Source organism: Gopherus evgoodei, chromosome 3 (genome assembly GCF_007399415.2).
Source record: "Gopherus evgoodei ecotype Sinaloan lineage chromosome 3, rGopEvg1_v1.p, whole genome shotgun sequence".
Taxonomy (NCBI): domain Eukaryota; kingdom Metazoa; phylum Chordata; order Testudines; family Testudinidae; genus Gopherus; species Gopherus evgoodei.
In genome coordinates this window covers 191,120,236-191,147,310 of record NC_044324.1, presented here as the reverse complement: position 1 = coordinate 191,147,310, position 27,075 = coordinate 191,120,236, and the positions used below count along the sequence as shown (strand labels likewise).

At 42.7% G+C, this 27,075-nt stretch overlaps 1 protein-coding gene across 3 annotated transcripts in view; it reads left to right on the top strand.

The window, feature by feature from the left end:
• Positions 1 to 27,075, top strand: part of SPTBN1 (spectrin beta, non-erythrocytic 1) — a 219,862-nt gene that overhangs the window by 156,944 nt on the left and 35,843 nt on the right. For all 3 annotated transcript variants that reach the window (XM_030557719.1, XM_030557720.1, XM_030557721.1), the window contains 11 exons: positions 270 to 387; positions 2,146 to 2,304; positions 2,818 to 3,120; positions 4,198 to 4,351; positions 4,997 to 5,867; positions 5,976 to 6,113; positions 6,746 to 7,502; positions 7,737 to 7,939; positions 18,956 to 19,046; positions 23,809 to 23,955; positions 25,758 to 26,021. In XM_030557719.1, the coding sequence (XP_030413579.1) occupies positions 270 to 387; positions 2,146 to 2,304; positions 2,818 to 3,120; positions 4,198 to 4,351; positions 4,997 to 5,867; positions 5,976 to 6,113; positions 6,746 to 7,502; positions 7,737 to 7,939; positions 18,956 to 19,046; positions 23,809 to 23,955; positions 25,758 to 26,021 (3,205 nt within the window). The remainder of the gene's footprint in view (positions 1 to 269; positions 388 to 2,145; positions 2,305 to 2,817; positions 3,121 to 4,197; positions 4,352 to 4,996; positions 5,868 to 5,975; positions 6,114 to 6,745; positions 7,503 to 7,736; positions 7,940 to 18,955; positions 19,047 to 23,808; positions 23,956 to 25,757; positions 26,022 to 27,075) is intronic.

Here is a 27,075-nt window from a genome sequence, read left to right as displayed (position 1 = left end):
CCTCCTCCCTCCCCGAGGGATTTCAATATAGAAAAACAAGTCGGCTGACTTTGTGCAATCATTGTGGCATTTGAACCAGTTGGTTCTCGTGGGCACTACTCCTGTCCTTCCTGCTTTCACACAGAATGAAACAGACAAAAAGGACCAATAATAATTGTATTACTGAGCTATGGACAATGTCAGTCCTTCAAGAAAGCACACTTCAGTTCATTAGAAGTGATGAAATACTCATTTTAACCCCTTGTTTTCTTTTGGGAATTTCTGTCTAGATTTACAGAAAAAGGAAACTTAGAAGTACTGCTTTTCACCATCCAAAGCAAAATGAGGGCTAACAATCAGAAAGTGTACATGCCACGGGAGGGCAAACTCATCTCAGACATTAACAAGGTGAAAGCATAAACTCTGTTTTTTCAGCTCCTTATGTGCATCTCAAATGTTTCTTTTCTTTTAATCTTACTTCCAGCTTGCTAGGGAGAAAACTGTCCCCCACACCAACCCCACAACCCCTGGCTTGACTCAAGGGATCCTAAAGGATTGAAGGGGTAGAATGACATTTCCTGCCGGCCACACTGGGTAACCACTAATGTAGCCTCAAGGCTGCAGCAGCATCTGCAACACTTGCATACACTCTCTCTGCTGGGGAAAATGGTGACTGGTTGTGTGGATCCACTGGCCTTGCCCTGCTTTTTGCTAGTCCTGCCCCTTAGAACTCACTGGGTATATCTACAGAGCAGCTGTGATTGTGCTTCCCAGTGCAGGTAGACAGATACGCACTAGCTTGGCTCAAGCTGGCACGCTAAAAATAGTAGTCTGGCCCTGGCACTTGGGGCTAGCCACCTGCATACAGGGGATTGTACTTGGGTGGCTAGCACCCCCAGCTGCTGTGTAGGCATGCCCTCTGACAAAAAAGAGAAAAAACATTTAGTGATTTCTCCCCCCCCCACCCCCCCGGGCGCCTCTTAAGTCCCATTTTCCAATGCACTCTACCCTGGCAGCTAAAGCAGAACAGAGTTCCACAGTGAATCAGGGGTCTTCCTTGGCCACAGAACAGGGACCTGAATTTGCCCCATAAGCTTCTCTAACCTAATGTCCACTATGCGAAAATGTTAGGAAAGGAGAAGGTTTGTGTGAAGCCACTGGGAACAATCTTGCTGGTTCCCAATCAGGGTTTATACAACTAGCTGTTACTCAGCTACAGCTAGCTGAACAGCAACAGGTCTGACAAGATCTCTTGGGGATAACAAATAACTTCAAACTGTGAGCCTTCCTAATTTGCTTTTTATCATGCTTGGAATTCCCAGAGCAGCTGTTGCTGGTGTCTGTGTTTCGCTCTGCATCCGGGAGAGCAATAAACTGCACAACTCCCCTGTTTATGTTATGCTCCTGTGCCTGTAAAGGCCTAAAATCCTTCGGTTTCAGGCAGTCACATCTGTTAGGATTTAGAGGAATCTAGGATAGTGTCTGATTAACTGAGGTATCTTTGTTTTTTTATGAGAGGGATCTGTAATGCTGATTAGCTTGATTTTAATTAATTTGTAATTTTTATGGCAATAGCTTAATGTACTTGAACCGCTTTTTACTTTTAAAAAAAGATGTCATGCAATAAAAGAAATAGACCCCAGTGTCCTCCTCTTTTTCTGAAAGTCAGATCTTAAAGATCTATGTGCAGGAATGGTTTAGGGGAGAGAGCGTGTGAATCATATTTTCCCTCCCTAAAAGGGAAAGATTTTAGCTCTTTTGGGAAAAGATTAAACACACTTGCACATTAAATTCAAACCAGTTGTTTTGCTTAAAAAAGAAAAACAGATTTAAAACAAATAAATAAAGGTCCTCACAACACTCCTGTGAGATAGGCAGGTTTTATACCCAGTTCATAGACAGGTAAATTGAGGAACTGAAAGTTTAAGTAGTTCTTCCTTGGCCACACATTGGCAGAGCTGGGTATAAAGCCTGACAGTCCGGTGCTCTTTCACTAAATAATATGGGCCAAATTAGTCCCTTATGTAACTGCTTTGGCCACAGAGAATTTACATCGGGAATTAATTTTGGTCCACAGTATTGATTCATGCAAAGTTGATGTGATTTCTCAAAGTTCTTGAAAAATGTGACTCTAAAGAATATGATGCATTTTTTCCATCTCTTCAGGCCTGGGAAAGACTGGAAAAAGCTGAACATGAAAGAGAACTGGCACTGCGAAATGAGCTCATAAGACAAGAGAAACTGGAACAACTTGCACGCAGATTTGATCGCAAGGCAGCTATGAGAGAAACTTGGCTGAGTGAAAATCAACGACTGGTTTCTCAGGTGGTGCTTTCAGAACTATTTGTATGACTAAACTTATCACCGTGAGTAATTATGGGATACAGCTTCTGCGCGCAATGCGTGTTCCCTCCTTCATGCTTGGTGCCCTACAGTTTGTGCTGTGTGTGTGTTAGGCTCCCTCTGAACTAATTCGGCAAGTCTGTACTCAGTAGAAAATCATGCAGGAATGTCTCCCCAATATTCACTATTTCCATGAAATGGTAGAACAAAGTAAATAGCTAGTGAATTCAGTAGAATTACGCCAGGGATGAACCTGATTCATTGACATTAGAGAGAGAGAATGCCTATAAGGTCCCCTTGCCGCAAGGCCAATTCATGATTTTCCCAGTAGTATATCTGCTATTTTTATCAGGGGATGTATTTTCAGAGTATTTTGAAGCCACAGTTGTTAGCAAATTTGTTTTGAATAATCAAAAGTAACATTACACAGCTTTGTTTGAGCAATCGCATTTTTGATGCACAGGCATTACTAAAATGAATTCTGTGCATTTACAGGATAACTTTGGTTTTGACCTTCCAGCCGTGGAGGCTGCCACTAAAAAGCACGAGGCCATTGAAACAGACATTGCAGCATATGAAGAACGAGTCCAAGCGGTAGTTGCTGTTGCAAAGGAGCTTGAGACTGAGAATTACCATGATATCAAACGCATCACTGCAAGAAAAGACAATGTTATACGCCTGTGGGAGTACTTGCTGGAGCTACTCAGGGCACGTAGACAAAGACTGGAGATGAACCTTGGTCTGCAAAAGATATTCCAGGAAATGCTTTATATTATGGACTGGATGGATGAAATGAAGGTAGATGTCACCAAGATAAGATGAGGGCAGGAAACTGCTGCTGATTAAAGATTGTGCATGTCCTTTATCTGTTTGAATTATGTTTGTTTTAAACATAATGTCTCTGTAACCAAATGTTCAAAAACAGGAGCTCCCCATTCACATATATCAATTCACTTCTTGATACACAATGCTGGGACTCTTTAAAATATAAAATTAAAACAGCTACAAAAAAAACCCAAGTCTCTCACCTTCTAAACAAAGTAATATTTTATTTTTGTTTGTCTCTGTCTGGGGAAGGCAGATTTACATTCACTACAGTACTCATTCTGAGCCAGACCCTTTACACAGTGCACATGCGGGTGGAAGAGGATAAGGACCTCTCTTCCTCAGCTGTGCAGCTCCCATGAGGGCCAAGAAGACTTGCAGCTGCTGTGCTCAAAAGAACACGCAAACTGCTTCCCACCTGTCTTTGGGCTGGGGAGGAGGGCAGGGCCAGGGTTCCATCCATTCTTCCTTAATTGTAAGCCAGCAGAGCCTACTGGCTGTGCAGAGGACTGACGCTGCACCCCCCTAAGGGCTGCAGTAGCTGTGTGCAGTGCCCGGGAACTAAGGGAGGCAGAATGTCTCTTAGTGCTCCCATAGGCAATACAGCTCTGCACCCTCCCCAACACAAGACCGTTGCAATGGCACAATGAAGCCCTTCTTGTGTAATAGAGTTTTGAAAATATTGGCTGAAATATATTGTCACCAGTGTAAATTTGTAATGGCTCTATGTAAATTACTGGTATCACTCCATTTTTAAACCAGTCTACTGAGAGCCGAACTTGGCCCATCATATGTAAATATTGCTCACTCTATGCTTATAAGTGGTGTAAAAGTACTTTACTGGCTAAATAAAGAATTTTGAAAAAATGAAAACCCAGTCATGAAAATGCTACTTGATGCCTGGGGTCTTGTAACTGTAAAGGAGACCTTTGCCATATAGCCAGTTGCACTGTAGTGAGAATCTCTAGTTCTGTGCTTCTGGGAGGTGCATGAAGTAGATTGTTTTAACAGTGATTATCTCAACACTTTTAACTTGCTTTCTTTGAGCAGGTGCTTCTGCTATCTCAAGACTATGGCAAGCATTTGTTAGGGGTAGAGGACCTGTTACAGAAACACGCACTAGTGGAAGCAGACATTGCTATTCAGGCTGAACGAGTGCGGGGAGTCAATGCATCTGCTCAGAAATTTGCCACAGATGGAGACGGTAAGTTGTAGTTTTACATATGTATTAGGTTTGAAGAGCCAATAACTTTGGTTACATATTTATTGAGCTTTATTAGCTATATAATACACATTGGGCTAAATTCACCAACATAAGTGGGCCCAACTCCATTGATTCAAGTTGGATTTACTTATGCCAGAGGTGAATTTGGCCAGTTTCCTTCTCAGAATTCGTCAAGGCAACATATTTTGCATGGCATTTCACACTGGTAGCTAATAGCTGTTCCTTTTGCCTTACAATTTCCCATTTTACCTCTTTCTAATGGTTACAATTCAAGTTATTGGATCTGACTCTGATCTCATACACATTAATGTAAATCAAGAGGAATTTCACTAAGTTACACTAGAGTAAAATGTGCCTGTTTTTTATACTGCAGTGTTGCTCTTGAGTTCATCAGGGCAGTAAATCCAAAGTAATTTTTTTTTTAATTCACAGAGAATACTCAGGATTTACACACAAATTACTTAGAGTGAGGTTTGACCAGTATTGCCTTAAACACTGGTCTTTTACTGCACTCTGCTACTCTGTGATGGAGACCTACTAAGCAAGCGTTAAGAGTCCAAGGTGCTCTGGCTTTACAGGTGAAAATAAGTGAGATTGAACTCTAATACATTTCTGTCTGAACAGGTTACAAACCATGTGATCCACAAGTGATCAGAGATCGTGTAGCTCATATGGAGTTTTGTTACCAAGAGCTGTGCCAGTTAGCAGCTGAACGCCAAGCTCGCCTGGAAGAATCCAGGCGTCTGTGGAAATTCTTCTGGGAAATGGCAGAAGAAGAGGGCTGGATCAGAGAAAAGGAGCAGATCTTGTCATCTGATGACTATGGGAAGGACCTAACTAGCATTGTCCGTCTCTTGAGCAAGCACAAGGCGTTTGAAGATGAAATGAGTGGCCGTAGTGGCAACTTCCAGCAGGCAATAAAAGAAGGTGAAGGTATGATTGCTGAGGAGCACTTTGGGTCTGAAAAAATTAGAGAGAGAATAAAGGATATGCGAGAGCAATGGGCTAACCTGGAGGAGCTGTCTGCCATTAGGAAGAAACGCCTGGAGGAAGCCTCTCTTCTTCATCAGTTCCAAGCTGATGCTGATGATATTGATGCATGGATGTTGGACATCCTCAAAATTGTCTCCAGCAATGATGTTGGCCATGATGAGTATTCTACTCAGTCCTTGGTCAAGAAACACAAAGATGTTGCTGAAGAGATTGCAAACTATAGGCCAACCATTGACTCACTGCATGAACAAGCAAAAGCTCTGCCTCAGGAACATGCCGAATCTCCAGATGTTCAAGGCAGGTTGTCTGGAATAGAGGAAAGATACAAAGAGGTCGCTGAACTGACACGGCTCCGTAAACAGGCTCTGCAAGATACCCTTGCTCTGTATAAGATGTTCAGTGAAGCAGATGCTTGTGAACTTTGGATTGATGAAAAGGAGCAGTGGCTTAACAATATGCAGATTCCGGAGAAGCTTGAAGACCTGGAAGTGATCCAACACAGGTGAGAATAGAATTGCAAGGAGGTTCTGTTGTACATCAGCTACCTGTGTGCTTGTCTTGTCTTGTCTGTGACTGAGGGTTCCCAATGCCTTTGTAATTTTTTTTTCAGATTTGAAAGCTTAGAACCAGAAATGAACAATCAGGCATCCCGTGTTGCAGTGGTAAATCAAATTGCTAGACAGCTGATGCACAGTGGTCATCCAAGTGAAAAGGAAATCAAGGCTCAGCAAGACAAACTCAACACAAGGTGGGTTAATGACAGATGACATGTGGAAACTTGAGATTAGAGGAGATGGTTAGCATTGTTTCTTTTATGTTTCTGTATATTTTATATGTATGTTTTTGAAACTGTCAGGGTCTGATTTTCACCTAGTGAAAACTGATGTTCTGTTTTTGAAAAAAAAATTCTGCCTCTCTCTTAGGGCCTGATTCAAAGCCAGAGTTGTTCCATTGACATCAATGGACTCTGAATTAGGCCCTTAGTACTGTAGCTATAAATCTGTGATAATGAAGACTTACTGTACTAAATATTTTGTTGTAAAAATAAACTGGAACAGCATATTTTACAAAATTGTCTTAGATTCTTAGTTCTAGTCTTCATGTGCATTCACACCATGCAGAAAACCCAGAGAGTTAGAGTGTAACCTGCAGAAAATATTTGACCCTGCAAAACGTGAAAATGTTGAGATCCAGTCCATTGCTGTCTGGTGTTTTCTAGTATACACTGTAGCTAACTGTGGGGGGGAGGGGAAACAAAAACAAAAAGAGGTTATTTAAAAGTTCAGTAGGCTTACTGCAGCCATTTTCCTCATTCAGAAATGTTGACATTAGCCTATATTACCCTCAGTTTCTCTGCTTTTCTCTCCTCCCCATTTTTAGGTGGAGCCAGTTCAGAGAACTGGTGGACAGAAAGAAAGATGCTCTTGTCTCTGCTCTAAGTATCCAGAATTACCATCTTGAGTGTAATGAAACCAAATCCTGGATCAGGGAAAAGACCAAAGTAATTGAATCCACACAAGATCTGGGCAATGATCTGACTGGAGTAATGGCCCTTCAGAGGAAGTTGACGGGTATGGAACGTGATTTGGTAGCCATTGAGGCTAAGCTAAGTGACCTGCAAAAAGAGGCTGAAAAGTTGGAATCTGAACATCCTGACCAGGCTCAGGCCATCCTGTCAAGGCTTGCGGAAATCAGCGATGTGTGGGAAGAAATGAAAACCACCCTCAAGAACCGGGAAGAGTCCCTTGGAGAGGCAAGCAAACTACAGCAGTTTTTGCGTGACCTGGATGACTTCCAGTCCTGGCTCTCCAGAACCCAGACTGCGATTGCCTCAGAAGATATGCCAAACACACTGACTGAGGCTGAAAAGCTGCTCACTCAGCATGAGAATATTAAGAATGAAATCAACAATTATGAGGAAGACTATCAGAAAATGAGAGACATGGGTGAGATGGTAACCCAAGGACAAACTGATGCACAGTATATGTTCCTACGTCAGCGCCTGCAGGCTTTGGACACTGGGTGGAATGAGCTTCACAAAATGTGGGAGAATAGGCAAAACCTCCTTTCGCAGTCTCATGCCTACCAGCTGTTTCTCAGAGACACTAAGCAAGCTGAAGCATTTCTTAATAACCAGGTGAGTGGACAGTAATTTAGTTCCTTAATCTCACACAAATTCACACCACTTATTGCAGTCGCCTAGCTAAAGAGATCAAGCCTTTTTTCACAAAAATGATCTTTTGTATCAAGTTGATATCTGCCAGTTCTTGGCAAACACTCTTGCGTTCATGATATGGGGAATCTTTCTCTGTCAAGCAGATAAAAATTAACATGTCTTATGCTTTTTTGTCTGATCTATTTTTCTCAAAAGGAATATGTTTTGGCCCATACTGAAATGCCCACTACCTTGGAAGGAGCAGAAGCTGCTATTAGAAAACAGGAGGATTTCATGACCACAATGGATGCCAATGAGGAAAAGCTCAATGCAGTTGTAGAAACTGGCAGGAGGCTCTTTAGTGATGGGAACATCAACTCTGACAAGATCCAAGAGAAAGTGGACTCTATTGATGACAGGTAGCGTTTGCTAAGAGTTTTAGTGACTGTTGTGCATCAAACTTCCCAGCCTGCTCACCCAGAACTTGATTTTTTTTCTGAATTTGCCTTTATCCTTTGGACTGTGGAGATTTCCTAGCATGAAGCACTGGTACCGGTTGGATTGGTACTGAGATGTAGAAAACCCCAGCTCCTAGGAGCAAGGAATTAAGATGAAGTATACTGGAAAGTGGGTTTGCTTCTCTCTGTTACATCAGTGTAAACAGGGAAGAACTCTACTGGACTCAGTAGAGTTACACCAGTGCAAAGCTGACCTAAGTGACCTGAAACTCAACCCCTGTATGTTTTAATCCAGTTTTCTTGTAGGTGGTTACGGCAAAGGGACGTATCAGAAAATCCTAATATGGTATGTTTTCTTTGGCCATGTCTACATCTAAAATTTTGCAGCGCTGGTTGTTACAGCTGTATTAGTACAGCTGTATAGGGCCAGCGCTGCAGAGTGGCCACACTTACAGCAGCCAGCGCTGCAAGTGGTGTTAGATGTGGCCACACTGCAGCGCTGTTGGGCGGCTTCAAGGGGGGTTCGGGGAACGCGAGAGCAAACCGGGAAAGGAGACCAGCTTCGCCGCGGTTTGCTCTCGTGTTCCCCGAACCACCCTGCAAACCGCAGGGAAGGAGACCTGCTTGCTCGGGGGTTCGGGGAACGAGAGAGCAAACCAGGAAAGGAGACCAGCTTCGCCGCGGTTTGCTCTCGCATTCCCCGAACCACCCAGCAAACCGCAGGGAAGGAGACCTGCTTGCTCGGGGGTTCGGGGAACGCGAGAGCAAACCGGGAAAGGAGACCAGCTTCGCCGCGGTTTGCTCTCGCGTTCCCCGAACCACCCTGCAAACCGCAGGGAAGGAGACCTGCTTGCTCGAGAGAGCAAACCGGGAAAGGAGACCAGCTTCGCTGCGGTTTGCTCTCGCGTTCCCGGAACCACCCAGCAAACCTCAGGGAAGGAGACCTGCTGGTTCGGGGAACGCGAGAGCAAACCGGGGAAGGAGACCAGCTTGATTACCAGAGGCTTCCTTAGGTATGCTGGGATACCTGCTTATTCCACGGAGGTCAAGAAAAGCGCTGGTAAGTGTCTATACTTGATTGCCAGCGCTGGATCACCAGCGCTGGATCCTCTACACCCGAGACAAAACGGGAGTACGGCCAGCGCTGCAAACAGGGAGTTGCAGCGCTGGTGGTGCCCTGCAGATGTGTACACCTCCTAAGTTGCAGCGCTGTAACTCCCTCACCAGCGCTGCAACTTTCTGATGTAGACAAGCCCTTTGTCTTATAATAACATTAGGAACCAGAAGGCTTCAGGAATGAGATGGGCTAATCGTAATCAAATATGACCTCTGCCTCCTTCTGGAGACATTTGAAATAGTGAGCTAATAGTAGGATTTGGCTGTGAGACAGTTGCTATTTCACTGTATCAGAGCATTCATAAACTGTTTATACTGTGAATTGAGGGAGCCTGAGAACTAACTTTCCCTGGTTCCACAAGTCTAAAGTTTCCCTGCTATCACCTGGCTAATTTAATTAGATTAATGTATTCCTGTCCTTCTCCAAAGAAGGAAGGTGGCTTCTCTGGAGTGCAAGGGAAATTGTACCTGTCCTACCCACTTGGCTTTGATCACGATTCCCAAGGCATAACAGAGGTTCCCTGCCCCTTTTTATGAAATCAGATTAGAAAACATTGGTAAAAATGTCCCTCTCATCCTAAAACAGGCTATTTTTTTGTCCTTATTGCTGGGACATGGCAGCTGTAAGTTGTAAGCATTCTTCTTTTGTAAATTCAGGATGTTTAATTGTGATGGGAATGAACCTAATGCCTTTGATGCACTTTTATCCTTAGATCACAAAGCACAATAATAATAATAATAATAATAATAATAATAATAATAATAATAATAATAAACTTATGTAGAACCTTTATGCCAAATAATACTTTTAATCCTTATACCAGATGCTCATCTTACCCTGATTACATAAGTTTCTCCTTCAGAAAAGCTCAGCGATAGCCAATTGCTCTTCTCTCTGAGGATGAACCTAAGTGAAATACTGTAGGATATTCCATTTAGTCATTTGCCTTTCTTCTCTTTCTGGGTAAGGCAAACACCTCTAGCCTGTATGCATTCTGCCTCAGTTATGGCCCACCAAGATGCCCTCACAGAGAGAGGCAGAATATTTCTGTTACCAGTGATTCCCAGGGATCTCTTTAGAAGGATTCCTTTACCACTGCATGTTTCAGTGATTCTCTAGCTGACCAGGATGGAGTGGATATGGCTCCCTTTAGATCGCAGCAATGATGCTTCAAGTGCCAGAAAGATGGGATCCCTTGAAAGTGACCTGAGGCTCAATTTCATTCCAGGGCCCAAGTGTGCTGACTCTGCAGAGCTTCGCACTCCTCCAGCAAAGAACCTGAACTGAGATAACACAGCACAGTGGCTGCTAGAATGGGCCTGCCCGCATGTCCTCGTACAAATATACATCTCTGCTCTATGAGGGACTATTCAACTTCTCCTAGAAGACTCTGTTTATAATTAGGAAAGGCAATAACAGTACTAAATGTCACACTGCTGCCAAATTATCTTTTAATCAACACCAGGACACAGTGTGTATCCAGTCAGTACCAGCACTGATTTCACTTTGTCTGCCCAGGCCTGAACAGTTACAACTATACAGTCTCTAGCAATGTAGGGATCTTGCTTCCATACTCTGTTTATTTCTGGCACCATATATGTTAGAGGAGAAGCAGAGGATGTATTGATGGCATAGCACATTGGGCACTGGCATTACCACAGAATTTTAGAAGTTCCAGGCTTTCAACAACCCTCAAACGTCACTAACTCTCCTCAGGTTATGACTAATTTTCATGAATACCTGCTTCTCATTCATGGCTTCTCCAATAAGAGAAGTGGAAAATAAAAACCATATTTGGAAACAGAGAACAAGAGATTTTCCTCCTAATAATAAGGCAATTGCGCAAGCTTCCCAACCTGCCTATGACAGCATCTTCTGACTTGATTCTGACTTAGATTTTGCAAGCTAAGATTTTGTTTCTTAGGCAGAAATATAACATGATCTTTACACCATAGTTGCTATACTGCTTGAAAGGCCAGCACTAAATATATTATTAGCATGAGGTTAGAAGTTCTTTCCTCCCACTCATCCATAGTAAACAAAGCAGGTAACCCCAAACTTTGCCCTCCTCATTTTCTCTGATTTTCTCTCTCCTTCACCTTAGCTTTTTCCTTCCACTTGCTAAGGGAGGGAACTTGTCTTCTGGTCAGCCAGCCTTTTCCTACAACCTCTATCATTAAGGGTGGATCCAGGAACACAGAATCTTCTGGTCAGCTTCTCCCTGAAGCCCAGGCTATGGTAATAGGCAGCTGAAGTGTGGGGATATTCTAGGCCTGACTGGACCACTTTCTATTTCCTATACTTCAGAGAAGTTCTCCCAAAACTCAGGGGTCTTGTTGTCAAGTGACTCTTTCCTGCAGTGGAAACCTCCTTGTTACCCGTACCGTATTATGGCACTATAGTAGAGTGGGTCTCTGCTCCGGCCCGGAAGGGGTTAAAACAGCCCTGGATAAGGGCTGGGGCTGGAGGAAGCAGCCTTTAAGCTGGGCTGATTGGGAAAGTGGCTGCAGCTGGGGCCATGCCCCAAACTGAGCGACAGGGCCTAATAAGAAGGCCAGGGAAGCCAAGGGCAGACAGTCTTCCTCTGCCTGTAGAGGGAAAAGGGCCTGGCTGCATAGAACTGACAAGGTACCTAGCTTGGAGCAGGGCTGGGGAAATGCAGAGGAGCTGGGGAGCTCCTGCCTGGAAAGCCCCAGGCTGCGGCCTAGAGTTAGGCCAGGAGCTACTGGGATTGCAGGGTGCAACCCAGGGGTAGGCCAAGGCAGCAGGTCCAAACCCCCTTTGCCGATGATGAGAGGCTAATACTGCAGTCTGCCCCAGGGCATGGGGCTAGCTAATGACTGGGCAGTTGCCAAGACACTGAGGCAAAGGGGGGATAGAGGGTGGGGGGTTCCCAGGGAGGGGAAACCCCTAAGGAAAGAGAAAGGGGTCACTGCCGGGGGGGGTAGAACCCCACGTAAAAGGGGCACTGGGGTCCAGGGAGGGACACGGGGCCAGTAGCTGAGAACAAGGTGGATCACCGGCCTGCAGAGGACGCTCCGCGCTGGAATTTGAGCTAATTCCCGAAGCAACCAGCAGGAGGCGCCGCGGGGGTGAGTGGCGCCCGGTTACAGGCACCCTAGATGGCTGCCTTGCAGACCTTAACTGCATGACATGAACTGTACGTGTTCCTGCTTTGAATGCAAGGCAAATCCTAGACACTGTTTTTAATTCTATTTTACATCAACACATTTCCTCATTTCCAAAGCTATTTATGTGGAACACTACAAAAACCATCCAGTGTTATACTATTAAGGAAATACGTGCAATTGCGGTTAAGTTTCTAGAAGCGATAAGCCTCAAAAACAAAGTGTAAAGGCTTGTCCTCACAACCGGGGAGATTGCCGCTGCTACAATTGATGCAGCGGGTTTCGATTTACTAGACCCGCTAAATCAATGACAGAGTGCTCTCTGGTCGACTCCGGTACTCCAGCTCCCCAAGAGTAAGATAAGTCAACTGGAGAGTGTCTCCCGTCAACACAGCACAGTGAAGATACTCGGGTAAGTCAGCCTAAGCTGTGTCGACTCCAGCTACATTATTCACGTACCTGGAGTAGTGTAACTTAGGTCAACTTACCCCAGTAGTGAAGACAAGCCCTAAGTTATGAGTGTTGTGAGAATGTGTTTAAAGGAGACCTCTTGGTTTAACAGAAAGTATATCTCCCAGTCAGGCTCCATCTGGGTGTACAACGAAGAAATTGGGCTGTCGATTAATCACAGTTAACTCACGCAATTAACTCAAAAAAAATTAACTGCGATTAAAAAAAATTAATTGCACTGTTAAACTTATTGAAATTTATTAAATATTTATGGATGTTTTTCTGTATTTTCAAATATATTGATTTATATTACAACACAGAATACAAAGCATACAGTGCTCACTTTATATTATTATTTTTTTTACAAATATTTACACTGTAAAAATGATGAACAAAAGAAATAGTATTTTTCAATTCACATCATACAAGTATTGTAGTGCAATCTCTTTATCGTGAAAGTATAACTTACAAATGTTGGTTTTTTTGTTATATAACTGCACTCAAAAACAAAACAATGTAAAACTTTAGAGTCTCCAAGTCCACTCAGTCCTACTTCTTGTTCAGCCAATTGCTAAGACAAACAAGTTTGTTTACCTTTATAGGAGATACTGCTGATTGCTTCTTATTTACAATGTCACCTGAAAGTGAGAACAGACCTTCGTATGGCACTGTTGTAGTCGGCATCACAAGGTATTTACATGCCAGATACTATATGCCCCTTCATGCTTCGTCCACCATTCCAGAGGACATGCTTCCATTGTAATGATGCTCATTCAACAAAAATAAAAGTGTTAATTAAATTTGTGATTGAACTCCTTGGGGGGAGAATTGTATGTTTCCAGTTCAATTTAACCTGCATTCTGCCATATATTTCATGTTATATCAGTCTTGGATGATGACCCATTACATGTTCCTTTTTAAGAACACTTTCACAGCAGATTTGACAAAACGCAAAGAAGGTACCAATGTGAGCTTTCAAAGGATAGCTACAGCACTCAACCCAAGGTTTAAGAATCTGAAGTGCTTTCCAACATTTGGGAGGGACAATGTGTGGAGAATGCTTTCAGATGTCTTAAAAGAGTAACACTCTGATGTGGAAACTACAGAACCAGAACCACCAAAAAACAAAATCAACCTTTTGCTGGTGGCATCTGACTTAGATGATAAAAATGAACATGCATCAGTCCACTCTGCTTTGTATCATTATCAAGCAGAACCCGTCATCAGCATGGATGCGTGTCTTCTGGAATGGTGGTTGAAGCATGAAGGGACATATGAATCTTTAGCGCATCTGGCACATAAATATCTTGCGATGCCAGCTACGACAGTGCAGTGCGAACACCTGTTCTCTCTTTCAGGTGACACTGTAAACAAGAAGCAGGCAGAATTATCTCATGCAAATTGTAACCAAACTTGTTTGTCTGAGCAATTGGCTGAAATAGGACTGAGTGGACTTGTAGGTTCTAAAGTTTTATATTGTTTTATTTTTGATTGCAGTTATTTTTTGTACATAATTCTACATTTGTAAGTTCAACTTTCATGATAAAGAGATTGCACTACAGCAAGGGTCCCAAATATGGTGCCTGCGGGCACCATGGCACTGCCGGGGCATCCATGTGTGCCTGCCTACTGGCTACCAGACAAGCAGCCGCTGAAATGCCACCGAGAAGTGAGGATGTCAAGAAGCGCTACTGCCAAAATCCCACCAAATTTCGGTGGAGTTTCGGCGGTGACACCTCTTGATGTTGCCGCCTCACGGCGGCATTTCAACAGGTGCTTGTCCTGCGGCCACTATCCTCGGCAGCTAGTCGTCCGGCATCCGCCCCACGGAAAAGGTTGGAAACCACTGCACTACAGTACTTGTTTTAGGTGTATTGAAATACACTGTTTCTTTTGTTTTTTTTTACAGTGCAAATATTCGTAATAAAAAATAAATATCAAGTGAGCACTGTACACTTTGTATTCTGTATTGTAATTGAAATCAATATATTTGAAATTGTAGGAAACATCTGAAAATATTTAAATAAATGGTATTCTATTATCGTTTAACTATGATTATTTGCACAATTGTGATTGTTTTTTTAATGGCTTGCCAGCCCTACGAAGAACCTAAACAAACAAGTCCAAATCCAGGACGTTGCTCAGTGCTTGGCAAGCATAAGAAGCTGAGGTTTTTGTCGTAAAAAACTTTTGACTTTGGCTTTTTTCTGTTGAGAAGAGGTAGAGGACCTCATCTAATCTGGTTATGTGGATGATGAGCCACTTATTTCTGAAAATAAGTTCTAGTTTTAAAACACCAGCATGACTGACCCAGGTCACAATGGAACTGTTTTTGCCAGGTTTTACTCAAAGTGGCTGTGAGTAACTTCTTCCAAGATTGTTCTTGTCAATTCAGGGAAGAGAGTTTCTTGACTCCTTCAGTGGAAGAGTTGCACCTCCATGAGAAAAAAATTGAACAGCATAAACTTTGTTGAAACAAACAGGAATGGTAGAGCCAAACTAATAGATCTCTCTCAGCAGGCAGTTACCTCCACAAGTGTTTGACAGTCTTGCTTTAATGATGTTGCAGGGCTTGGCTACACTTGCAAGTTAGAGCGCATTAAAGCAACCCCAGGCACCCTAACTCCTGACCCGTCCACACTGTCAAGGCACTTAGAGTGCCTGGACTCTGCAGCTGGAGCGCTCCTGGTAATCCACCTCTACGAGATGCATAATGCTTGTTACGGCCTCAGTTGACATGCCCCAGCGTCAGTGTGAACGAGGTGTTGCATTACTGCGCTTTGATTGGCTTCCAGAAATGTCCCATAATCCCCTTAAGTCAAGTGGCCACTCTTGTCATTGTTCTGGAATCGGCTGTAGGAATGCCGCTACCCCTGTCAAAGCTCCATTTGTGACAGCTGGCATGCTTATCTGCTCTAGGACAAAGCAAGCTATTAGTATGGTATGTTGCTGCTGGGTGTGTGTGAGAGGGTGGTCTGAACTTACGAGACAGCATGCTGACACACTCTCAGCACCCAAAAACTCACTCTCTCTCCTCCCACATACACACAACACACTCCCTGTAACACTCCACCCCACCCCCACATTTGAAAAGCAGGTTGCAGCCACTTGAACGCTGAGATAGCTACCACAATACACTGCTCTTTGTGGCATTGCAAGAGCTGCTAATGTGGCCACGCCACAACTGAGAGTGTAAACATTCAGCAGCATTTTCCCTGCTGTGGTCTCCGAAGGCTGGTTTAACTCCCAGTGCTCTACATCTGCAAGTGTAGCCATGCCCTCAGTTTCTATTCCTGTTCAGGCTCGGTGAAACCCACAGATTAACTGTTGAGCTACCATGACTTTGTTCATTTTTCTGACTCATTAGTGTTCGTAGGTGCCTTCATATAGAGCAAGTATCAGTAACACTGTAGCAACCTTTTAGCACTCTCCTTCTGAGTAATTTTATTCAGATATATGATAGTGATTAATATCTCTACCATTCCTATTTCACATCCTTCATAGTTCTCCCACAAAGAAGAGACTAAGCTCTTGGGGTCATTATATGAGTGTACAACACCTAATACAATGGGGCCCCATTTTTGATGGGACCTCTATGCACTATTGCAATACAAGTCATAAATAGGAATATGTTCATGAAAAAATCTGTTGGGCATATACACAAGTGTTTTAAAGAATTGAAGGCCGAAGGGGAAACTCTTTCAAATGTGTAAATGTTGAATCCCCTTCAGAAAATGATTTTAGCTCATTAATAAGATCTTTTACCACCTTGAGTGGCAAACATGTATTGACTTGAGCCTAGTGGAGACAGAAAGCTTTGGTGGTTCTTGTTACAAGCATCATTAACGTTACTAGAAAGCCATGTGTTATGGTTGCGGGACTAGTTGAACCTCTGTCCGCTTTCTGGTCTCTCTGAGTGCACCCCCTCAGGATTCATACATTTACCTAACTTATCACACAGTGTCAGAGTTCGTCCACTCTTAGGGCCCGAAGTCACAGTACCATGTATCAACCATTCTTACCTCCAGGTGACTGAGTTCTGGAACCTGTGGTTCTTCTCTTTGTGTGTCTGTGACCACTGGTATATAGTGATTAGAGAAACTTCTTAAAACGAAGTAGTATTTGTTTAAGCAGCAGGAACAAAGTTTTTAGAGAAAAAAGAATTTGAAAAACAACAATTTACACACATCTATCTTGCCTAAATCCCTAACATCCTGTGATGGTGATCTAAGCATGGAGACCTTCTCCAGACACCCATAGCAATCCTGTCTCATTCTGGTTCCCCTGAACAGCTACCTTCCTCTCTTGAGAGAACATCCCTTTTAAACCCTGCTTTGTCTTTCTTTTGTTCTTCTCGGTTCCCAGGCTTTTGTCCTCTGGCCAAACCAGTCCTGAAGACTCAGCAGGAGACTGAGCCAGAATCCTCAGAACCAATGATTCTGTCATTGTCCCTTAACAACTCTCAAGTGCTTGCTAGGGGAGGCTTGTCTTGAGCCACTCTTTCTCCCTCCTGCCTATTTTTTCGAGCAGACTTCTAATGAGTTAACCCACTATCTTCATGCAATATTTATCTCAGTAATCAGGCTGATATACAGTACTCTTAAATTGTTATGGAACAGCTTCAACTCCATTATGTCATGGCAGAGGAGAGTCTTTCATTTTGTCATGAAGTGAGTCAGGATTGCAGTTTTGAAAGGAGTCGGCTATTGCTATAGGTATGACTCCATCCTTGAGGTTTTATTAACTATACCGAGGTCTTGCAAAGCGTTCCATGTCTCCTATCCATTGGACAGCCATTATTTATAGAATTAATGTTTCTGTCTCTGAATTAGTCTTTCATTCACCGTTTAATCCTAGAATAAAACTGGATCTTCTTGATGTACTTTTTTTTTTTTAAGTGAAAATTCAGAAGACCCTAATCCTTTCTTCTCACTCCAGACTATCGAGCGAACTTTGGGAATTAAACTAATAGCATGAACTCCAAAGGTTATGCTTATTATAATGCTGAGAAAAATAATTACACCATCATCTGTTTGATATCCATATATGCTTTCCCCTCAAAGGCCCTGACATTAGTGGCTCTGTCACTCTTTTGTTTAACCCCCGATTCTCCTGCTCTAAGATCGCTGCACATTTAACTTAGTTCAAGTTAATACCTTGTAAATTCTCTTTTTAATTTTATAATTTATTTCACTATTGGCAACAGGTCACTTTTATCTAGCAGGATCACCCTGCAAATTTATTTCCTGATTTCTTCCTTTTTGTTTTGACGTCTTAAAAATGTGTGCCTATCCTGTCACCCTAGGAGCTTATACAGTAAAACATGAACAGCTGCGCAATACATAACTAACATATTCTCTCAACTTCTGCCTGTCAGATTTAATAGATATCATTCCCATTTAACCCATCTCCTTCTCAAAAGAGAGTGGGGGGAAGAGAGGTCTCAGAAAACATACCCAACTTAAGTGCTGTGAGACCCAAAATCTTGTCTGAAATGCCTTGGGAATTAAGGTTTTAAATTATCTGGCCCTTTACAGACAAGTAGTTGTGAGTGGCTGAGAATAGTCTTTCTCTGAAAAACTTATTCACGGCCAGATCATCTACCAAAGTCTTTCAGACCTCCACCCCAACCAAGAGGAAGTCAACCCAATCCTGCGGTGAGCACATGCAATTATGAGGGGGAAAATGGAGTTTCCTGAGAAACCTTCTTTTCTTCTAAACCAAGTTTGATCTTAAACCTTTTTCTCAAATAAATAATGTTTCTGGAAATATAAAGCTTCTGTTTGCAAGAATATATAGTTAAATTGAGGATTGTGGAAACCACTGCAGCATGGTTCAGTAGGAGCAGGTCTAATGGTGCTGCATCATAGTGAAAAATACATTAAAGCTCCTTAGAGCATGTTTATGCTTTGAATTAGTTAAGTAATATGTGATTTAATCAAGACTTTTTAAGGTTTTTTGTCAAAGTCTTAACTTTCATGTGGTCTTAAAACTAGTAGGCCAAATTCTGTACTCAGTGACAACCATAAAATCTAACTGACTACAGAACTTGGCCTTGTTTCTCAAAACTAATCCAGAGTAGGTCACAAAATGCATAGGAAATTTTAAATAAGCGCATTTGGTAACCAGCCTTAATAATGTCTTCCATTTGAAAGGCAATAAAGTGAGGCTGCCGGCACATGCACATTCATAACAGATATTCCATAAAGGCTGCAAAAAATGATAAAATCTTAGTTTTATTTAAAAGAGCCTATGTAAGTGTTGTTTTTGTTTTTTAAATAGACATAGGAAGAATCGTGAGGCAGCCAGTGAGCTTCTGATGAGGTTGAAAGACAACAGAGATCTTCAAAAGTTTCTTCAGGACTGCCAGGAGGTAGGTTTTGTGTCACTTGGCTATAATCTTTAAACACCTCAACCTGCAGCATTATGAGCATCTCAATTTGCATTCAGTGGGAGCTGAGGGCTCTCGGAAGCTCACAGGATCAGGCCTTAAATGCACATTGGATATGTATTAAACGATCCCGATATCTAAGAGTGAAACGAATGCTTTCTGCTCTGTTATTACTGGGAGCTCCATCATGGTCTCAGTTTCCTCTCCATTATACTAAGTTAAAAAGAGGAAAAAAAGGTTGCCTAAAGAAGCACGAATTTGAAGCTATGGTTAAATTTAGTCATGGAATCTGGAAGGGATTAAGAATTGTTTCACCTGTGCATTGTGTGTCCTGAAATATGGCTTATCCACATGGCTTGTACATGGCATTAGTAAAAGGAACACAAAGCAGTAAACATGGGCTGAGTAGGAACAAATTGGATAGTTTCTAATGTGGTGTTTATCTGTTGGTTTGTTTTTTTTTTAATTGGAAAGCATTACAGCATTCCTTAAAACATTCCTGTCCAGATCTCCTATCGTTGGACATGAGCCTTTTGCACTGCAGGCAATATTTAAAATGGGAAATAATCTTTCTCTTAACATGTGGAATTAGTCTAGTGATTATCAGGTTATTTCATGCATCGCTTACAACACACATTAAAATTAGCTGTGCAAACCTGAGACCCTCAGTGAGGCGATTGGGAAATAGCTGTTTTAAATTTCAGTTTATCAGCCATACTTCTCAACCACATAATGCAGAACACAAGCCACAAAGATGGTGTTGTACAATAGTTAGAAATAATTGCTCATTCCATAGGAGAAACATACAAAATATTCATAACCTAAACAAATGATGTTTGCTGAAGGCAGTGCAGTTGCATTCATGCAAGCCCACAACTGAGTTGCATTTTCTTGTATAGCCATGAATTTTGGCCCAAATAGTATTACCCCATTAATAAAAACCTTACAAATTAATAAAAATTCTGCTGGTATTGGCAGTTTGTTCTTCCCTCCTACAGAGTATTAATAATAACAGAGATCCATCTGGTTCTCTGGACTTGGGCCTTTGTATGAATGTTGATGTGCTCTCCAGATTCTAAACCTGCACCTGACCAACAGGAATTTGGATTTTACATTGGTGTTCATACAAAATCTCTCTTAGGTCTAGTTCAGCCTGTTAGAATGTGCTGGAGCACAATGATCATTCCGTCTTAGCTCTCCTAGTGCAGAAGCCATCCTGAATGGTGGAGAGGAGACAGAGCTATTCCTCACTCCCACCCTGCACTCCCTTCAGCAGCTAATGGAGTTTGTCAGGGACAGAGAGGTGAACACAATGAATGGGATAGTTCAGCATGTACACCCCTCACCCCATGCGCTCTAGTGCTCCTGGAGGCTTTGTGTCTTCCTGAAATACACTGCCTTCCAGAGCTTCCCCTGAAGTGATGCTGCTCCATGTTGTTCCCAACATAGGGCTAAGACTGGGTTAGGAGACCTGATCTGATCCCCAGTCATCTGCTTCTATCTTCCAGTGTCCCCAGTTGATCCCTTATCTTCCCTGCATACTTTCAGTTACAGATGTATCCCATTTCATCACTGTCAACAGTAACCTAACAAAGTTTTTTGAATAGTCCTTTCCTTTCACAGTACTATCAGTCTCATGATTAGTCACCCAATCTAGCAGTGGCACTGTACTGAGTCCAGCCCATGGCACACAGTTCTTCCTTTCCATGACTCAGTGGTGCACAGAAAGAAAACAGGATAATGCTCATAGGGACAGGTCAGCCTATAGGGAGCGGACAGAGCAACAGGTTTTCTCTTTTAGCAGCCAGGTATACTGCTGCATTGTTACTAACTGGGCATCATTCTTCATGTCTCTCTCTCCCATTCATAAACATGGATGTCTCAAATAAATCTACCAAATGAATGAAATTAAAGCATGACACCAGTGAAATCGTAGCAGATAATGGTAGAATTCCTGAATTTTGTGCCTTGAAAGCTTAATTTTGCCATTTCATTTCCTTTATATCCTCATTCCTAGGTAGCCTACCCCTGAAGAGCTTGGAAAGCTGAATTTCGTCTGTTAATGCTTAGAAGTCCCAGCACTTTCTGGTCTGATTTCTCTTGAGAAGTCAGAGTTAAAGAAGGTTTTGGCTGGATTCCACGTCAGATATGCTCCATCTGTTCATTTAGTGCCAGCAGGTTTTGTCATAAATTTTAGACATTTATGAACCTTGCACTTCCAGATAAACTTTGGCAATCTGCATATTTACCGTGTCTGAGAAGAGTAAGGAAAATGATATCATTTCCCAAGAGTCAATGGTGGAAACTGTGTTAAGAGACAGAAGTGCAATAAGTGGGAGAATATCTAGTACTCAGCTCCTTTGGCATTAAGAACCAATGAAGCCAATGGCAAACTCCCATTGATCTCAGTAGGACAAAGATTTAGCCTTACTAGAATACGTACATCTTTTTTTTCCAAGGCAGTATCTCTGGGAATGAACTGCTGCTGAAACATCATTGTGTCTATATCAGTACAGAAAATGCTGGCTTGCAGCAACCAATACCTGTCACTGCTAGTTTCAAAGACAAGCTTTTAATGCTGATGCCTAAAAATCCCTGACTAGAGTGCCTTTGTGAGTCAGAAGAGGTAAACAGGGAACTGGGAGTCAGAAATCTGGGTTTTATGCCTTACTGACACTGGCTGTATAACACTTCTCTTTGATGTGCCTCAGTTTATCCCATCTGTAAAGCAGGGATAATGATACATTCCTTTGTGAAGCACTTAAGGATCCACAGATGGGGTTAATATTGCCATTGAGAGAAAACAGACAAGTGGGAGACAAGCACAGTAATTACTAGTGTGTAAGACCTGTCTCTTTTCTGGAAGGTTAAGTGTACAATTACTGATTTAGAGCTATATAATGTATTTCTTAATATGGACTCTGACTGTTAAACCTTCAGAGTCCATATGTTCCATTCCCTGTCACCCCCTTAGACCTATAATAGCTGTGTTAAGATGGGCATTGTTGTTTAGTTAGATTCAGTAAAAAGATCAGATGAGTAATTTTTCTGACTCTGTTTATATGTTTTCTATTTTTACAAAGATTAACCATGCTCTTTAAAGACCTTTTAAAAATGTTCATGAATTGTAAATGGACTTTGTTGTCCAAGAACTCTGAATGAGCAGTAGTGATCTGGCAAATTTTCCTGATCTGTTCCACTACTCTAGCTCACATAGTGTTTTATTTGTAGAATGGTGCATATTGCAGAATTGGCCTCATTAGTAGCAAAGCTTAGGTTTTGTTTACATATATTCCTCTTGGATGGTGATACTAAAGATGCAGAATGTGCATCTCCTCATAAGCTTTTGTAAGTGTTCTGTGCTGCATTTCTTCATAATTAAAAAAAAACACGGCCAGGTATGAATGAGGCCACTCAGATGTGAGCTTCAACAGAGGAAAGGTTTGGTTTTTTTTTAGTGTTAGTAGCAAGCATTGTTTTTGCTATTTCTCACTACCTCTGCTATTGACCAAAAGGATATTTTTAAAATTTTACTTGTTTGTTCAGTTTTGATATGAAAATTTTCATTGTTGATATATTTCAGGACAATCAAAGCAAAAAGGAATGAACTGTATTTATATGAAGGGGAATGGAATTCTGGTTTTGTTTGAATTACAGGAGTATGTTTAATGAATATTTGGAAACAACATTTTAAAAAAAAGAAAGAAATAGTCCTTGGGTATTAAAGAACCTAGTGAAAATTAGACAAAGAAATAGTTCTAATTTAGTATAGTGTAAATGAATATTGTGTGCGCATGCGCATGTGTATTCATATAATGAGAGTGACATAGACATAATGTGAAGTTCCAACAAAAACTTCTGTGTAAAACGCTGCTTTGATATAGGTATAGGGATAGAACTTCTGATTCAATGCAGATTTACTAATGTAGATCTCTGCACTTGTGTAAAGTCACGTTGATGTCAGTGGGACTTCATGCAGATGAGGGATCCACACTACAGTATCCTAATATAGGGTCAGAGTTCTAAGTAGGACATTTCTGAGAGAATCTTTTAAGACTGTGTTGGTGGCATGTGGATCAGATTTCTGCCTACAGAGAAATAGAGGAAACATACTGTCAATCTTACCAATAACTAGAATTCTTGTGCCTGACCCAGCTTCCACTGAATTCAGTGGGAGCTTTGTAGTTAACTTCAATGGAGATAGGGTTGGGCCCTTTATCACTGCACCGAGGTATGGCCTCTGTAGTAGTGCCAATAACACATTTGATGTAGTAGTCATTTTGAATACCCTGTGTTAAAATGTTGGAGATGTTGAGTTTTCATGACAGGGGCACGGTGACAGAATGTAAACAGACAGGGAAGGTGGTTTTCCCAAGTGTCAATCAAGTACAGTCTGAAAGAGACAGAGGTGTTTTGATATACTGCAAGTATTAAACACATAGGACCAGAGCCAAAGCTCATTGGAATCAATGGGAGTTTCTCCAGTTTCTTCATTAGGCTTTGGATTAGGCCCATACCATATAATAGAAATGTTGGTTATATGTATATTGTAGATTGCCCCAGACAAGAGTCCTGGCTTCAAACAGCTCCCAGATCTGTTCCAAACTTCTTGCCTCTATCTTTGGAATGGGCCAGCCTAAACCCTGCTTCTGAATACCCTCAAACTTTCTACCCACCTCTGATTCTGTACTACAGACAGTTTAAAAAATCTCAAACAGTCATATTCTTTTTCACATTTTTTCAGCTGTCACTCTGGATCAATGAGAAGATGCTCACAGCCCAGGATATGTCTTATGACGAAGCAAGGAATCTACACAGTAAATGGCTAAAACACCAGGCATTTATGGCAGAACTTGCATCCAACAAAGAATGGCTAGAGAAAATTGAAAAGGTAAATAAAGAACATTTTATAAACTTCCTCTCTCTTTAAATCATGGTTGTCTTCAGAGAAATGACAGTAAAAATAGCTTCTCTTTAGTCAACAGATGAAACCCCTGTTGTCTTTGATCGTCTATTCAATTTAGACCAAAAAAGTTTTTATCATTGCTGACCAAATACAGTTATGAAAAGCAAGTCTGTCCAGTTTCTTTGTGGCTATATCTCAGTCTGTTTTATCCTCTGTGTAATCCACTTCATTCTGTTCTATTTCTCATCAATCTAATCTTTTTGCTATTTTCTGTCAGTTTAAGATATCCAGGTTTTTGTAGTGCATGCACTAGCCAGTTTGCCAATTCCGTCCAATTGCCAAGTCGTCCTTACTTGTAATGATGTAAGGAGGAAGGCACAAGTTGATTTTCAGATGCCAGGGTTGGAAAGTACAAAAATCATAATTTTGATTTATAAACCGTACACGGTAACTATGTGCATCATGGAAAGAAAATAACTATATAACCCGTGGTGCCATTCTGACTGTCACTGTTTTTGTAATACAATCACAATACTAAACAGAAAACAAACCTCATGTGAGAAGTTAAAGCTCAGCTTGTTTTGTGAACAAATAACATCTCCGTTGAGCTAGATCAAGTGATTTTAATGGCTTTAATGTGCTGTACTATTTTTTCTGCTTTCTTGTTTGAAAGAAAGAACACTGGAACATTAAGAAATTCTCATCTTTAGCTCTGACAATGAGTTTCTGTTCATTGTAAGTTAGCATAATTGCTCATTTCCTTCCCAGTTTGGCACTCTTTGTATCCCATTAGTGGTTTTTCTGTGTTTTGCAACAGTAATAGTTTTCATCGGTGTAACTGAAACACTGCTCTCACCAACAGCACTACCTTTTCAGCAATGCTAGTGCGCTCCCATCCTCTGTCCCGGAAAAGTCAGATTGCAACAAAGGATAAAATACCTGCACCAAAGTTGTATGTTGAACCACAATTGCAAAACATTGTATTCTTATTGGGATTTGATTTGTATTAAATGTGCAGTGTTGTGTACAGAAGTCACCATTACAAAGCTTGTTCCGTATTGAGAGAGATTACCAGTTCTAGAGGTATAAGCATATTTTTAAATAGAGGATATGTCTCTCAAGCTGGAGAAAATCTTTCCAAATGAAGAAATATTTTTAAGTCCAGGCACTCTGTTGGTGGTTCTTTTAAATATAGGGCCCCTGCTTCCCTATATGTTGTTGTTCCCATTGGAAGGAGAACTAGCATGCAAAAGAAGCTAGGAGTTCAGCACCATAAAGCTGGTGACTTTGGGAGGGAGCCAGTGGGGGCAAAGGTATAGTTGCCTGGCAACACCCATCCTCTACCGCAGCATCTTGATAGCACAGTCATACTGCACTGTACTCCCTCTGCCAGCATTACCCTTGGTCTCCCTATTCCCCAAATGTTGCACAGTATTGTGAAGATCCTGCACAAGTTACGGCAGGTTTGTTTTTCAATAACTTGCTCTACTTTGTCCCACATATTTGTGGGTGAGCATGTCCCACCCCCACAAAAACAGATCCAGATCCCCGCAGAACCCACAATGAGGAGGGACTTTTAAGGGTCTAAATGAAGGAGGGGAGCAAGGTATGCAGCCGGTACTCTCCACCCTTCCAGATCCTCCCAGACCTGGCGTACAGGAACCTTGCTCCTTGTGGAAGTGGCGGGACTGTGTAGGCTTTGTTTTGGAAAGAATAATTGACATGTAATTTTGACAGACCTTTAGTGCTCTTCCCTAATGTCATTATGTTTGCTATGTGCTTTGCAGGAAGGGATGCAGCTCATTGCAGAGAAACCAGAGACTGAAACCGTAGTGAAAGAAAAGCTGACAGGCCTGCATCAAATGTGGGAGGAGCTCGAATCTACTACCCAAACCAAGGCTCAGCGACTCTTTGATGCAAATAAGGCTGAGCTTTTCACGCAGAGTTGTGCTGATTTGGATAAATGGCTGAACAGCTTGGAGAGTCAGATACAGTCTGATGACTATGGAAAAGATCTCACCAGTGTCAACATCCTGTTGAAAAAACAACAGGTAAACAGACTGAGCAGAGAGTCTAGAATAGAATAGAAGGAAAGGCAATTGTAAGTAGGGTTGCCAACCCACCTGGTTTGGGCGGGAGTCTCCCGGAACTGGGAACGATCTCCCAGAGGCTACTGAAGCCAATCAGAGAGATTTTAAGTCACTAAAAGCCCAGCGGCGCAGCAGGGCTAAGGCAAGCTCCCTACTCGCCCTGGCTCCACACCTCTTCTAGAAACAGCTGGCATGTCCCAGTAGCTCCTCAGAGGCGCGGCCAGTGGAGTCTCTGTGCGCTGCCCGATCACCAACTCTGCAGCTCCCATTTGCTGGGAAGCGGGAACTGCGGCCAATGGGAGCTGTGGGGGCAATGCTTTCAGGAAGGGGCAGGGCCGGCGCTACCATTTAGGCGACCTAGGCAATGGCCTAGGGCGCCAGAATTTGGGGGGGGTGCTATTTTGCCGGGGGGGGGGGTGGCGGCACGCGGGTCCGGTGAACCTACCGCAGTCATGCCGGCGGACGGTCCGCTGCTGGAAAGGCTCCGGTGGAGTTGCCGCCTTCATTTCGGCGGACGGTGCGCTGGTCTAAAGGCTCCGGCGGACCTACCGCAGTCATGCCTGCGGCAGCTCCACCAGAGCCTTTAGACCAGCAGACCGCGTGCCGAAATGACTGCGGCAGCTCCACCAGAGCCTTTCCAGCAGCGGACCGTCTGCCAGCATGACTGCGGTAGGTTCACCGGGGCTGCGGGGGGTGGCGAAATAGCCGTCCGCCTAGGGCGTCAGAAACCCTGGCGCTGCTCCTGGGAAGGGGCAGAGCCGCCCGTGAGCCTAGGAGCCACTGCCAGACATGCTGCCGCTTACAGAAATCGCTTGAGGTAAACGCTGCCCGACCGGAGCCTGCATCCTAAACCCCCTCCGCACCTCTTCCCCAGCCCCTCCTGCACCGCCTCCCAGAGCCCACACACCAAACCTCCTCCCACAGGTCAGAACCCCTTGGTCCTCTGGTCAGGTGCTTCAGGTGAAAGAGACATTAACCCTTAGCTATCTGTTTATGACACCCTCCCACACCCAAA